General features: G+C 37.1%; 1 protein-coding gene across 1 annotated transcript in view; it reads right to left on the bottom strand.

Moving 5' to 3' along the window:
* Window positions 1-12,609, bottom strand: part of FBXL17 (F-box and leucine rich repeat protein 17) — a 495,361-nt gene that overhangs the window by 323,030 nt on the left and 159,722 nt on the right. The window contains 1 exon segment of the mRNA XM_072788417.1: window positions 12,162-12,269. Within this exon segment, the coding sequence (XP_072644518.1) occupies window positions 12,162-12,269 (108 nt within the window).

Below are 12,609 nucleotides of genomic sequence, written 5' to 3'. Positions count from 1 at the left end.
GACTAAACAACAATATCATCCCTAAAGTAGCAAAATAGTATATTCTTCCTTCAGAATAAGGCATTCTAAACTGATCAGGAGTTTGGAAATATAAAAGGCAAGAAAGTTCCTCTTTCATTTCTCTGGATACACAAAAAAAGGCAAAAATTGAGTTAGTTGCATGAATGAACATTCTTTCAGTTACTTATGTTAAATTGACTGAAAAAATCAATTTTGTTTTCCTTTAGAAAACATTTCATACTTTCAGCCATAAGCACTTTTAAAATATGTGGGGGTTTTTTAAGTTCTTTAAATGTGATTATGGTCTAAGGAAATATCAGAAGTTTGAACATTTTGTTTAGTTATCTGTTACATTTTCCAAAAAATTCTGTTTAAAAACAGAAACAAACATTAAAAACTCCAACCAAACCCATACCTGATAGACCTTAAGAATTCAGATCATGCTTATAACTTGAATAAAGCAATAAGATCTAATATAGCATCAGAATTAATATTAACTGAAACTCATTTTATAATATTTAGTAGTCTTATATATTCATATTTTAAAATAATATTAACATAACTTTAGAATATATCAACAATCTAAAAAGCCAGGAACCTCAAAGTTTTTAAATATAACAAATATTTGGTAAAATTCACCAGGGAAGCAACTTGCACCTGGAGTATTATTGGAGGGAAAGTTTTTAACCATAAATAAAATTTCCTTAAGAGATACAGGGGTATTCAAGTTATGTACTCTTTCTTGAGTAAGCTTTGGTAGTCTGTATCTTTCAAATAAATTTTTCATTTCATCTGGTTTGTTGGTTTTAGAGGCATAAACACGTATAATATTCCCTTGTTATCCTTTTTACATCTGTAGACTCTGTAGTCCTGTTGTGATATTGGCAAGTTGTATCTTTGTCTCTCTCTTTCTATTTCTCCTTTTCTTCTGAATAGAGATTTATCAGTTTCATCTATTTTATCACAGAACCAGTTTTCGGGTTCAATAATTTTTTCCTTTATTCTTGTTTTCCATTTCATTGACCTCCTTTCCATCTTTATTATTCCTTTTCTCTGCTTACTTTGAGTTTAATTTACTCTTCCTCAAGTTTCACAACGTAGAAGCTCATGAGGGAAAAGGTCACTAATTTGAGAACTTCCTTTTTTTCTTATATAGGTGCTTACTGCCATTAAATTTACATAGTAAAGGATGTTTTAGCAGCATCACATTAAATCATCAGTGTTGTGTTTTCATTCTCATTCAGTTCAAAATACTTGCTAATTTCTCTTTTGATTTCTTCTTCCATCCTTGTGGATTATTTAGGATTGGGTGCTCAGAGGAGATCATCTACAGATGTCTGAGATTCCCTATGGAGTTCTCTCCACTCCAGTACTCTGTCCTCTGAATTCTGGCTACCTTGGTCTCCCTGTTCTGTCTCAACTCACAGTATATGCTGAGTTTTGCTTGGGTTACCCCTCCTTGTGCCATAAGCTGGAAATTCTCCAATGCTTTAGATGGAGGTAGTCATAGGACTCCTCTTGCTTCTCATATCTCAGGGATTGCTGTCCTTCATTGAATCTTGAAGATTACCATTTCATATATTTTGTCTGTTTTGGGGGGATGTTTCAGGAAAAAGAGTAAATCTGGTCCCTATCACTCCACCCAACCTGGAAAAAGAGATACAATTTTGCTTTTTTATATATCACTATGAATTCAAGATTTTTATAAATTTGGTTTGTTTTAATCCATTGCAGTCATTTTTCTTCTTGATGCTCAAAGTTCACCAATCTAGACCAGTGGAAACCACTTCATGTTCGCTTTGGGTCCTTCTGAAATGTTTCTACTAGCTCCTTTAGTGGCAAATGATATTTAGCCACTAGAGTCTAGATACTAGGGGTTGAATACATATTTGCATTTGCTGAATCTGTTTCTAAAAAATAGGAGGGAGAACAAGATAGATTTTATAATATTTTATACTTATAAATAGGTACACTGCAGTGAAAAGAACAAACACCTGTGTTGGAGAAGACTCAATTCTCTCACATATAACACAAGTGACTAACATTCTCAACTGTTAAATGGAGACCTCAAAAGTTCATAGTATTTCTTCCTAATACTGATCTATAGTTTCCAAACACAGTCCGGTAAACCTTACTTTATCTTCTCAACTTGGGTGGATTCAGTCTCAGCTATTTCAAGACTTTAATTTACAGTCATAGGAGCGTAAAAGGAAGACCTCCAATATTGTTTGCTATTAGCAGAATTTCTCTTAAGACTAAAGGTGTGTAGTCAGTAAATATTGCAAAGTGAATAAGAGTCTAGCTCAGGCTAAGCACATCAAAGTAAAATCAGACCGAAGGAACCATATTTAAAGGATATGAATATCCTTCCACCTGTTCCCAATCTTCTATCTTCTTCCCGAGCTGTCACAAATCCCCAATTTTCCTTTCTAAATTGCCAAAGATTTGACATTTCTTAGTTTCAGGGAGAGCCCTGCGTAGTCCCTTCCAGGTCAATGATTCTTAAATGTGTAGATTCTTCTGGGTACAAGAAACTAGAGACAGATCACCTAATTCAGGCACATCTCTTCATAGACAGGAAACTAAGGCATGGAGATTTTATGTCATTTGTTGTTAGCAAACTGAGAGCCAAAGACTTAGAAAAGTAGTATGTCGGAGAGAATTTCTAAACCATATAAAATTAAAAATATTTAGACCAATAGCTCTCAACACTCTGTATCTCACACATCTCTAGTCATTTACTTATAATAACACACCATGATGATAATAAGGATGATACAACTTGCTAGCAGCATTTATATACTAATAAACATTTTGTGAATGTAAATTACATTTTGTGTAATGTCTTAGTATGAAAACTGCCAGAATGCAAATATCTTACCAAAAAAAGTTTTTATTTTCATTAAAACCTGAGTTCTACCCTTGGTTTTCAAGAGATAAAACAATTTAAACAGCTTTGCAGAAGCTATGCATGCTAAAATGAATCTAGGAAACTAAGCAATATTATACCATAAACCAGTCTTCTCATTAAAGCAAAAAACTGTGCTGAGCAACAAAGATGATCCTCAAAAGTCTGTGGACCAGCTTTGATATTAATCCAGTAGATTCAGACTACTGACAATCAAAACCACCAATTCTGGCCTATCATCTTCAGAAGAACATTCTCAGCAATTTGAGCCTTCCAAAACAGACATTTGCTATTTGCTATAGCTGCTATTTTGTCACAGAGAGTCATTCTGATCTTTTAAGTACCAGTGTACCATAATTTTTGGCCATCTCAAAATGCTCAGAGAAGCACTTACTGATCTAATAAGTCTTGTTTTGTCTTTAATGAGTACAATTTCAAGTGATCATAAAAATCCCACATATGGTCATTATAACACCGGTTGTGCACAATCTGTTCATCCGAAGGCATTTCTACTCTACACTATAAACAACATTAGATGTGACTAGAAAAACATTCATCCACCAAGATGTTCAGGCCAAGGCTATAGGAAATGAATAAAAATTATGGTTATGTATGGTCTTGGTTACACTAAGATAGTCTGACAGAGCAATAATTGAGAATAACGTGCTTTTCTTCTCCACTAGCTTTAGGCTCTGATCCTCAAAATACAATTAAAGCTGATCAGTTATCAGTCACTGAAGACACAGGACAACCACAGAACCTGTTTCAGACACACTAGACCCAAATAGTGATTTGATGTTTTTTTCTCAAAGTTTGCTCTAACTTTCCAGCAATTTAGATATTGCAAAATTTTAATATTAGTAGCCAACATTTACCTAGCATTCACTGCAATCTTGATAGTGAAGCAAGCACCTTGCATATATTATTTCAATTAATACCCTGAAGAAGAATTTCTCCACTTAGATAATTAAGGGCCAGCGCTAAGATTCAAACCGAAGCTAACAATAGAGCCCAGGCTCCAATCAACTGTGCCTTATTGCCAGAGTCCTAAGGAATTCACAATCATTTGCTCTTTTTTCTAGGAAGGAAAGAAAAAGAGTATTTCCCACTAAACTGTAAGCTTAAAGAGACCTGAAGAGACCAAACCCACAGAGACCTGGATCTCACCTGTTTTATTTCAACACTGTGCTGCTAACACAGCAGTTTCCCAATAGTAGTGAAATTAAGAAAGGGTGAGTGAGAAGGTTACTCAGCTATTACACGGGAAAGGCCAGACTCATACCTATTCTCCTAAGTACTATACGATACAGTTAAAATGTATACAGTAACAAATTTCAGATAATACACAGATAAATTTGTAGCCGCCTTTCCATGAACACATTAGGAATTAGTTCCTAATTATTTTAAAGTTCTGAAGAGAAGATGACACAGAAGTGAGAGATTCCAAAGAAACTAGCATTATCATCATTGCTAAAATATGAGATTTCATATATTCAGTATATAAGTGAACTCTCTGAACTAGGTTAATTTTTGACACAGACTCACCTTTCTTTTCATTTTACATATTCAGCTTAATCATATGCAACCCGCCATATTCACCTCCTAAAAGGCAAAGGCTCAAAGGACCTAGTGATTTGTAAGCAGTTAAAACCTCAGTCAAGGAGCAGCATCCAAGCCGCCAGAGGAGCAGGAGACCTTAGTTTCATCTGGTCCCAGAATTCACCTGGATGGCTATTAAATCATTAGGAACACCTGCGAACCCAACCGGAGTTCTAGGAAAAGAATCACCACAACTCTACAAATAGAAAAGCACGGGATCCCTGGGTGGCACAGCGGTTTGGCGCCTGCCTTTGGCCCAGGGCGCGATCCTGGAGACCCGGGATCGAATCCCACGTCGGGCTCCTGGTGCATGGAGCCCGCTTACTCTCTCTCTCTCTCTCTCTCTCTCTCTCTCTCTCTCTCTCTCTCTCTGTGCCTATCATAAATAAATTTAAAAAAAGAAAAGCGACCCCTTTCTGCAAGGTAGGAGGTGTGCAGAAGTGAATCAAGGTGATCTGGGGACGATAAGTGGGGGAGGGGAAGGGAGGGGGCCTCCTAAGCTGCTACTGGACAGTACAGAGCAGCAAAGAGCAAAATCAGCCCCGAATCCTCAGCGGGACAGTGTGGTCTCAGGGTCACAGGAAGAGGGGGTGTGTGTGTAGCAGACTGCATCTGCCATCAGCGAGCCTGGGATGGGGGGGTGGGTTCAGGTTTCAGCCCAGTGTTGCTCTAAACCACAGACCACAGCACGGGCAGGTAACCTCTCTCCACACAGGGCCCAGCAAGTGGCCGAAATGGCTCGAGAACCCCACCTCCACGAGAGGAGTACGTGGGTGTAAGCCGCAGGAGTCCGGAGGATTTGGAGACCCGAGATAGGGTCAGATAGGGCCGTGTGCCTGAGACAGAAACTCTCGGTCCCAGGCCGGGTGAGCGTGAGTGTGGACAGAATCCAGGGAGAGGAGGGACTGCTTGTCCCTGAGGGCGCCCTGAGGGGGGGGGGGGGTCCTGAACTTTCGGCTCTGGGGCTAGGGACTGGGAGGCCCCTATTTTCACCCTCATCCTCTAAAGTGCACAGAAAGCCTTCAGGGAACACAAGGCACCTAGAGCAACTGGGAACAGAAGCCTTGGCCTGGCTCCCGGCAGAGGCAGTGCAGTGCTGCCCAGGGACAAAGCACCTGTGAACCACATGGTGCAGTGCAGGAGGGTGGGTGCTCAGCAAAACATCCAGCCCAGAGCAAATCGACCATCACTGGAAGGACAAACTCCAGGCCTGGGGAATACAACCTACAGAACTCATGGGGTTCTCCCCCACGGTTCTTTAGTCTTGCAATGTTAATTCTTTTCTCTTTCCTTTTTCAATCAATTTTTATTTAATCACCTTTTTAGTCTTTTTTAATTTTCATTTTTACAGTTACAGTCTATCTTTTGCATTGTACTTAATTTTGTGTGTGTGTGTATGTATGTATATATGTATGTATGTATTTATTTATTTATAATTTTGGGGCACAGTTTCTTCTAACAGACCAAAATATACCCAGAATATAGTGTATGGCTCTATTCGCTTCACCTGTCTGACTGATCATATCTGCTTTTTTCTTTTTCTCCTTTTTGTTTTGTTTAAGTATTTTTTAATTTTCATCTTTATGCTACATTCTATCCTTTCAATATAGTTAATTTTATTTTTCTTTACAACACTAAGATGTAGTTTATTCTAACAAAACAAAATGCAATCAAGATATAGTGTATTGTTCTGTTCACCTGTTTATATTCTTTTTTTCTTTTAATTTTCATTCTTACAGTTACCTTCTATCCTTTCATTGCATTTAATTTTTTTATACATCTATAAGTTTTCTTTCGTTACAATTTTGGGATCTAGTCTTCTAACAAATGGACCAAAACACACACAGGATCCAGTATATTGCTCTATTCTCTTCACCTGTCTGATTATATTCTCTCTTTTTATCAAATTTTTTTGTCTGTTCCTGGTCTCTTCTGATTTCTTTAGTGTATATTTCTCTGAAGTCATTGTTGCTATTTTAGTATTTTGTTCTCTCATTTATCTATTCTTTTCTGAATGGAACAACAAGATGGAAAACTCACCTCAAAGAAGAGAACAAGAGGTAGTATTGATTGCCAGGGACCTAATCAGTATGGACATAAGTAAGATGTCAGAACTAGAGTTCAAATAATGATTATAAAGATACCAGCTGGGCTTGAAAAAAAGCATGGAAGACACCAGAGAACCCCTTCCTGGAGAAATCAAAGAACTAAAATCTAATCAATTTGAAATCGAAAAGGCTATTAATGAAATGCAGCCAAAAATGAGACTCTAATTGCTAGGATAAGTGAGGCAGAAGAGAGAATTAGTGATACAGAAGAAAAAATGATGGAGAATAAAGAAACTGAAAAAAAGAGATAAACAACAACTAGATTATGAGGGAAGAATTTGAGAGATAAGTGATATCATAAAGCAAAACAACATTAGAATAATTGGGATCCAAAAAGAAAAGGAAAGGAAGGGGGGTGCAGGAGAGAAGGTATGGAAACAGGCATTCAAGTACAGGAGACACAGAGAACCCTCCCTCAAAATCAATAAAAATAGGTCAACACCCCAACATATAATAGTGAAACTTGCAAATCTAAGGTACAAAGAGAAAATCCTGAAAGCAGCTCATGACCAGAGATCCATAACCTCCAAGGGTAGAAACAATAGACTGGCAGCAGACCTCTCCACAGAGACCTGGCAGGACAGAAAGGACTGGCATGATATATTCAGGGCACTAAATGAGAAAAACATGCAGCCAAGAATACTTTATCCAGATAGGATGTCATTAAAATAAAAGGAGAGATAAAAAGCTTCCAGATCAAACAGAAATTAAAAGAATTTGTGATCACCAAACCAGCCGTACAAGAAATATTAAAAGGGATCCTTTAAGTGAAGACAGAGCCCAAAAGTAACATACACCTGAAAGGAACAGAGACAATATACAGAAACAGTGATTTTATAGGTAATAAAAGGCACTAAATTCAGACCTTTCAATGGTTACTTTGAATGAAAATGGGCCAGAAGCCCCAATCAAAAGACACAGAGTATTAGATTAGATAAGAAAGCAAGACCCATTGATATGCTGTCTGCAAGAGACTCATTTCAGACCCAAAGACACCTCCAGTTTTAAAGTGAGGGGGTGGAAAACCATTTCTCATGATAATGAACATCAAAAGAAAGCTGGGGTGGCAATCCTATATCAGATAAATTAGATTTTAAACCAAAGACTGTAATAAGGGATGAGGAAGGACACTCTATCATAATTAAAGAGTCTATCCAACCAGACGATCTACCAATTGTAAATATTTATGCCCCTAACATGGGAGTAGCCAATTATACAATTAATTGTATAATTAATTGTAAGCCAATTAATAACAAAAATAAAGAAACACATTGATAATAACAAAATCATAGTAGGGGACTTAAACACCCCACTCGCTGCAATGGACAGATCATCTAAGGAGAAGATCAACAAGGAAACAAGGGCTTTGAATGACACACTGGACCAGATGGATTTCATGGATATATTCAGAATATTCCACCCTAAAGCAATAGAATGCACATTCTTCTCCAGTGAACATGGAACATTCTCCAGAATAGATCACTTACTGGGTCACAAATCAGGTCTCAACCAGTACCAAATGACTGGGATCATTCCCTGCCTATTTTCAGACCACATATTTTGAAACTGGAACTCAGTCACATGAAGAAACTTAGAAAGAACTCAAATTTTAAAATTCATGGAAACAAATGAAAATGAAAAATACAACTGTTCAAAACCTTTGGGATGCAGCAAAGGCAGTCCTAAGAGATAAGTATATAACAATATAAGCCTTTTTCAAGAAACAAGAAAGGTCTCAAATACACAGCCTAATCTTACACCTAAAGGAGCTGGAGAAAAAACAGCAAATAAAGCCTAAACCCCGCAGGAGAAGAGAAATACTAAAGATTAGAGCAGAAATCCATGAAATAGAAAGCAAAAATATGTAGAAAAGATCAATGAAACTACGAGCTGGTTAAGAATTTATAAAATTGATAAATCACTGGCCAGACTTATCAAAAAGAAAATAGAAAGGACCCAAATAAATAAAATTATGAATGAAGGGGGAGAGATCACAACCAACACCAAAGAAATACAAACAAGTATAAGAACATATTATGAGCAACTATTATACCGACAAAGAAGGCAACCTGGAAGAAATGGATGTATTCCTAGAGACATATAAAACTACCAAAACTGAAAGAGGAGAGATAGGAAAACTGAACAGACCCATAACCAACAAGGAAATGGAAGTAGTCACCAAAAATCTCCCAACAAATAAGAGTCCAGGGCTGGATGGCTTCCCAGGGGAATTCTACCAAACATTTAAAAAAGAACTAATACCTATTCTTCTGAAGCCATTTCAAAAAATACAAATGGAAGGAAAACTTCCAAACTCTTTCTACGAGGCCAGCATTACCTTGATCCCAAAACCAGACAAAGAGTCCCTAAAAAAGGAGAATTGCAGACGCTTATCTCTGATGAACATGGATGCCAAAATTCTCACCAAAATACTAGCAAATAGGATCAAACAGTACATTTAATGGATTATTCACCATGACAAAGTGGGATTTATTCCTGAGCTGCAAGGGTGGTTCAGCATCCATAAATCCATCAGTGTGATTCACCACATTAATAAAAGAAAGGACAAGAACCATATGATCCTCTCAATAGATGCAGAAAAAGCATTTGAAAAAGTACAGCATCCTTTCTTGATTAAAATTCTTCACAATGTAGGATTAGAGGGAACATACCTACGTATCATAAAATCCACAAAAACAAAGCCCACAAAGAATATCATTCTCAGTTTTTCCCCTAAGCTCAGGAACATGGGAGGGATGTTCAGTCTTACCAATGATGTTCAACATAGCATTAGAAGTCCTAGCCTCAATAAACAGACAACAAAAAGAAATAAAAGGCATCTGAATTGGCAGAGAAGAAATTAAACTCTCATTCTTTGCAGATGACATGATACTCTATATGAAAAAACCCAAAAGACTCCACCCCAAAATTGCCAGAACTCATACAGGAATTCAGCAAAGTGGCAGGATATAAAATCAATGCACAGAAATTAGTTTCATTTCTATACAATAACAATGAGATGGGAGAAAGAGAAATTAAGGACTTGATCCCATTTACAATGGTACCCAAAATCATAAGATACCTAGGAATAAACCTAAACAAAGAGGCAAAGGATCTGTATTCAGAAAACTACAGAACACTCATGAAATAAATTGAGGAAGACATAAAGAGAGGGAAAAACGTTCCATATTCATGGATTGGAAGAACAAATATTGTTAAAATATGCTACCTAGAGCGATCTATACATTCAATGCAATCCCTATCAAAATACTATCAACTTATTTCACAGAGTTGGAAATAATCCTAAAATTTGTATTGAACCAGAAAAGATTCCCAATAGCCTAAAGGAATGTTGAAAAAGAAAACCAAAACTGGTGGCATCAGATTTCTGGACTTCAAGCTGTATTACAAAGCTGTGGTCATCAAGACAGAGTGGTACTGGCACAAAAACACATAGATCAGTGGAACAGAATAGAGAACCCAGAAATGGGCCCTCAACTCTACGGTCATCTAATCTTAGAGAAAGCAGGAAGAATGACTATTTAATGGCAAAAAGACAGTCTCTTTAACAAAGAGGAAATTAGACAGCCACGTGCAGAAGAATGAAACTGGACCATTCTCTTACATCAGACACAAAAATAGAATCAAAATTGATTAAAGACCTAAATGTGAGACAAGAATCCATCAAAATCCAACCTTTCTGACCTCAGCCACAGCAACTTCTTATTAGATATGTCTCCAAAGGCAAGTGAAACAAAGGCAAAAATGAACTACTGAGACTTCATCAAGATAAAAAGCTTTTGCACAGCAAAAGAAACAGTCAACAAAACCAAAAAACAATTGACAGAATGGGAGAAGATATTTGCAAATGACATTTCAGATAAAGGGCTAGTATCCAAGATCTATAAAGAACTAGTATCCAAAATCTATAAACTCAACACCCAGAGAACAAGTAATCTAATTAAGAAATGGGCCGAAGACATGGACAGACATTTCTTCAAAGACGACTTACAAATGACCAACAGACACATGAAAAAATGTTATCACTTGGCACCAGGGAAATACAAATCAAAACCACAATGAGACACCACCTCATACCAGTCAGAACGGCTGAAATTAACAAGACAGGAAACGATAGATGTTGACAAGGATGCAGAGAAAGAGGAACCTTCTTGCAGGGACTATAAGCTGGTATAGCAACTCTGGAAAACAGTACGGAAGCTCCTCAAAAAGCTGAAAATAGAGGTACCCTATGACCCAACAATTGCACGACTGGGTATTTACCCCAAAGATACAAATGTAGTGATCTGAGGAGGCACCTGCACCCCAATGTTTATAGCAGCAATATCCACAATAGTCAAATTATGGAAAGAGCCCAGATGTTCACTGACAGGTGAATGGATAAAGAAGATGTGGTATATACACAATGGAATACCACTCAGCCATCAAAAAAATGAAATCTTGCCATTTGCAATGATGTAGATGGAACTAGAGGGTATTATGCTAAGTGAAAATAGTCAATCAGAGAAAGATAATTATCATATGATCTCACTTATATGTGGAATTTAAGAAACAAAATAGAGGATCATAGGGGAAGAGAGGAAAAAACAAAACGAGATGAAATCAGAGAGGGAGACAAACCATAAGAGACTCTTAATCACAGGGAACAAACTGAGGGTCTCTGGAGGGATGGGGGATGGGAAGATGGGGTAACTGGGTGGCAGGCATTAAGGAGGGCACGTGATGTAATGAGGAATGAGTGTTATTTAACACTAATGAATCATGACCTCCACCTCTGAACCCAATAATACATTATATGTTAATTAACTGAATTTAAAATAAAATAAACAAAACCTCAATCAAAATATATTCTAAATGTAATAAATTAATGCTTAAACAATTTTTGTCATACAGATCATTTTTAATGCATATATTTCATAGTCATTAGCAATGAAAAAACAAAAAAAAGTAAGTTTCTTATTTAAATGAAATCCCATTTAAGAAAAGCTAAGTTTGGTATTGTTGCTTTAAACTGATTTTAACTATCAAACCATAATACACATCTGTTAACAGTCTGACTGCTCCTCAATCAAGTACATTTAACAATGCTAGGGCACTGATATGAATGACAGGAACACTAAGGAAGGGGCGCCTGGGTGGCTCAGTCGGTTAAGCATCTGCCCTCAGCTCAGGTCAAGATCTCCTGGAATGGAGCCAGGCCGGAGACAGGCCTCCTGCTCAGCAAGGAGTCTGTTTCTCCCTCTCCCTCACCCTCTGCCACTCCCGGGACTCAGGCTCCTGGTCTCTCTCTAATAAAATGAAAAAAAAAGAAAGAAAAGAAAGAAAAAGAAAAGAAAAGAAAGAAAAGAAAAGAAAGAAAAGGAAAAGGAAAAGAAAAAAAAAGAAAAGAAAAAAAGAAAGAAAAGCAAAAAGAAAAGAAAAGAAAAGAAAAGAAAAGAAAAGAAAAGAAAAGAAAAGAAAAGAAAAGAAAAGAAAAGAAAAGAAAGAAAAGAAAAAAGCTAAGGGGATGGAACCATGGAACCTACCTTGGTTAGGTGAATGACTCCTTTCGAAGTAACTGAACAACCCATGAAGCCAACGTACTGAAGTTCAGGACAGTGTTCAGCGAATGCTTTCACCGACTGATCTGTTACCTAGGGAAGAGACGTGAAGAAAGTTATCAAAGGTGGTGTTCCAGTGAGTGGAAGGATTTGGCTCCTGCACATTCCTTCTCTCCTATCTTGCATCACTAATATTTTCCTTTCCACTGGATCATTTGAATCTGTATACAAACACATAGCAATATCTTCTGTAGGTTTTTTTTGTTTATTCATTTAATCTCTACAGCCAGCCAAACTCACAACCCCAAGATCATGAGTCTCATGCTCTCCTGAATGAGCCAGCCAGGAACCTCTCTCCTGTGTTTTGTTTTGTTTTGTTTAATTCTTCCTTTGTCCTAAATTCCCTTTTCTCTATCATGCCATTTTTTTTTTT

The sequence above is a fragment of the Canis lupus genome, chromosome 2, assembly GCF_048164855.1.
Source record: "Canis lupus baileyi chromosome 2, mCanLup2.hap1, whole genome shotgun sequence".
Lineage (NCBI taxonomy): Eukaryota > Metazoa > Chordata > Mammalia > Carnivora > Canidae > Canis > Canis lupus.
This window is presented reverse-complemented; position numbering and strand designations above follow the sequence as displayed.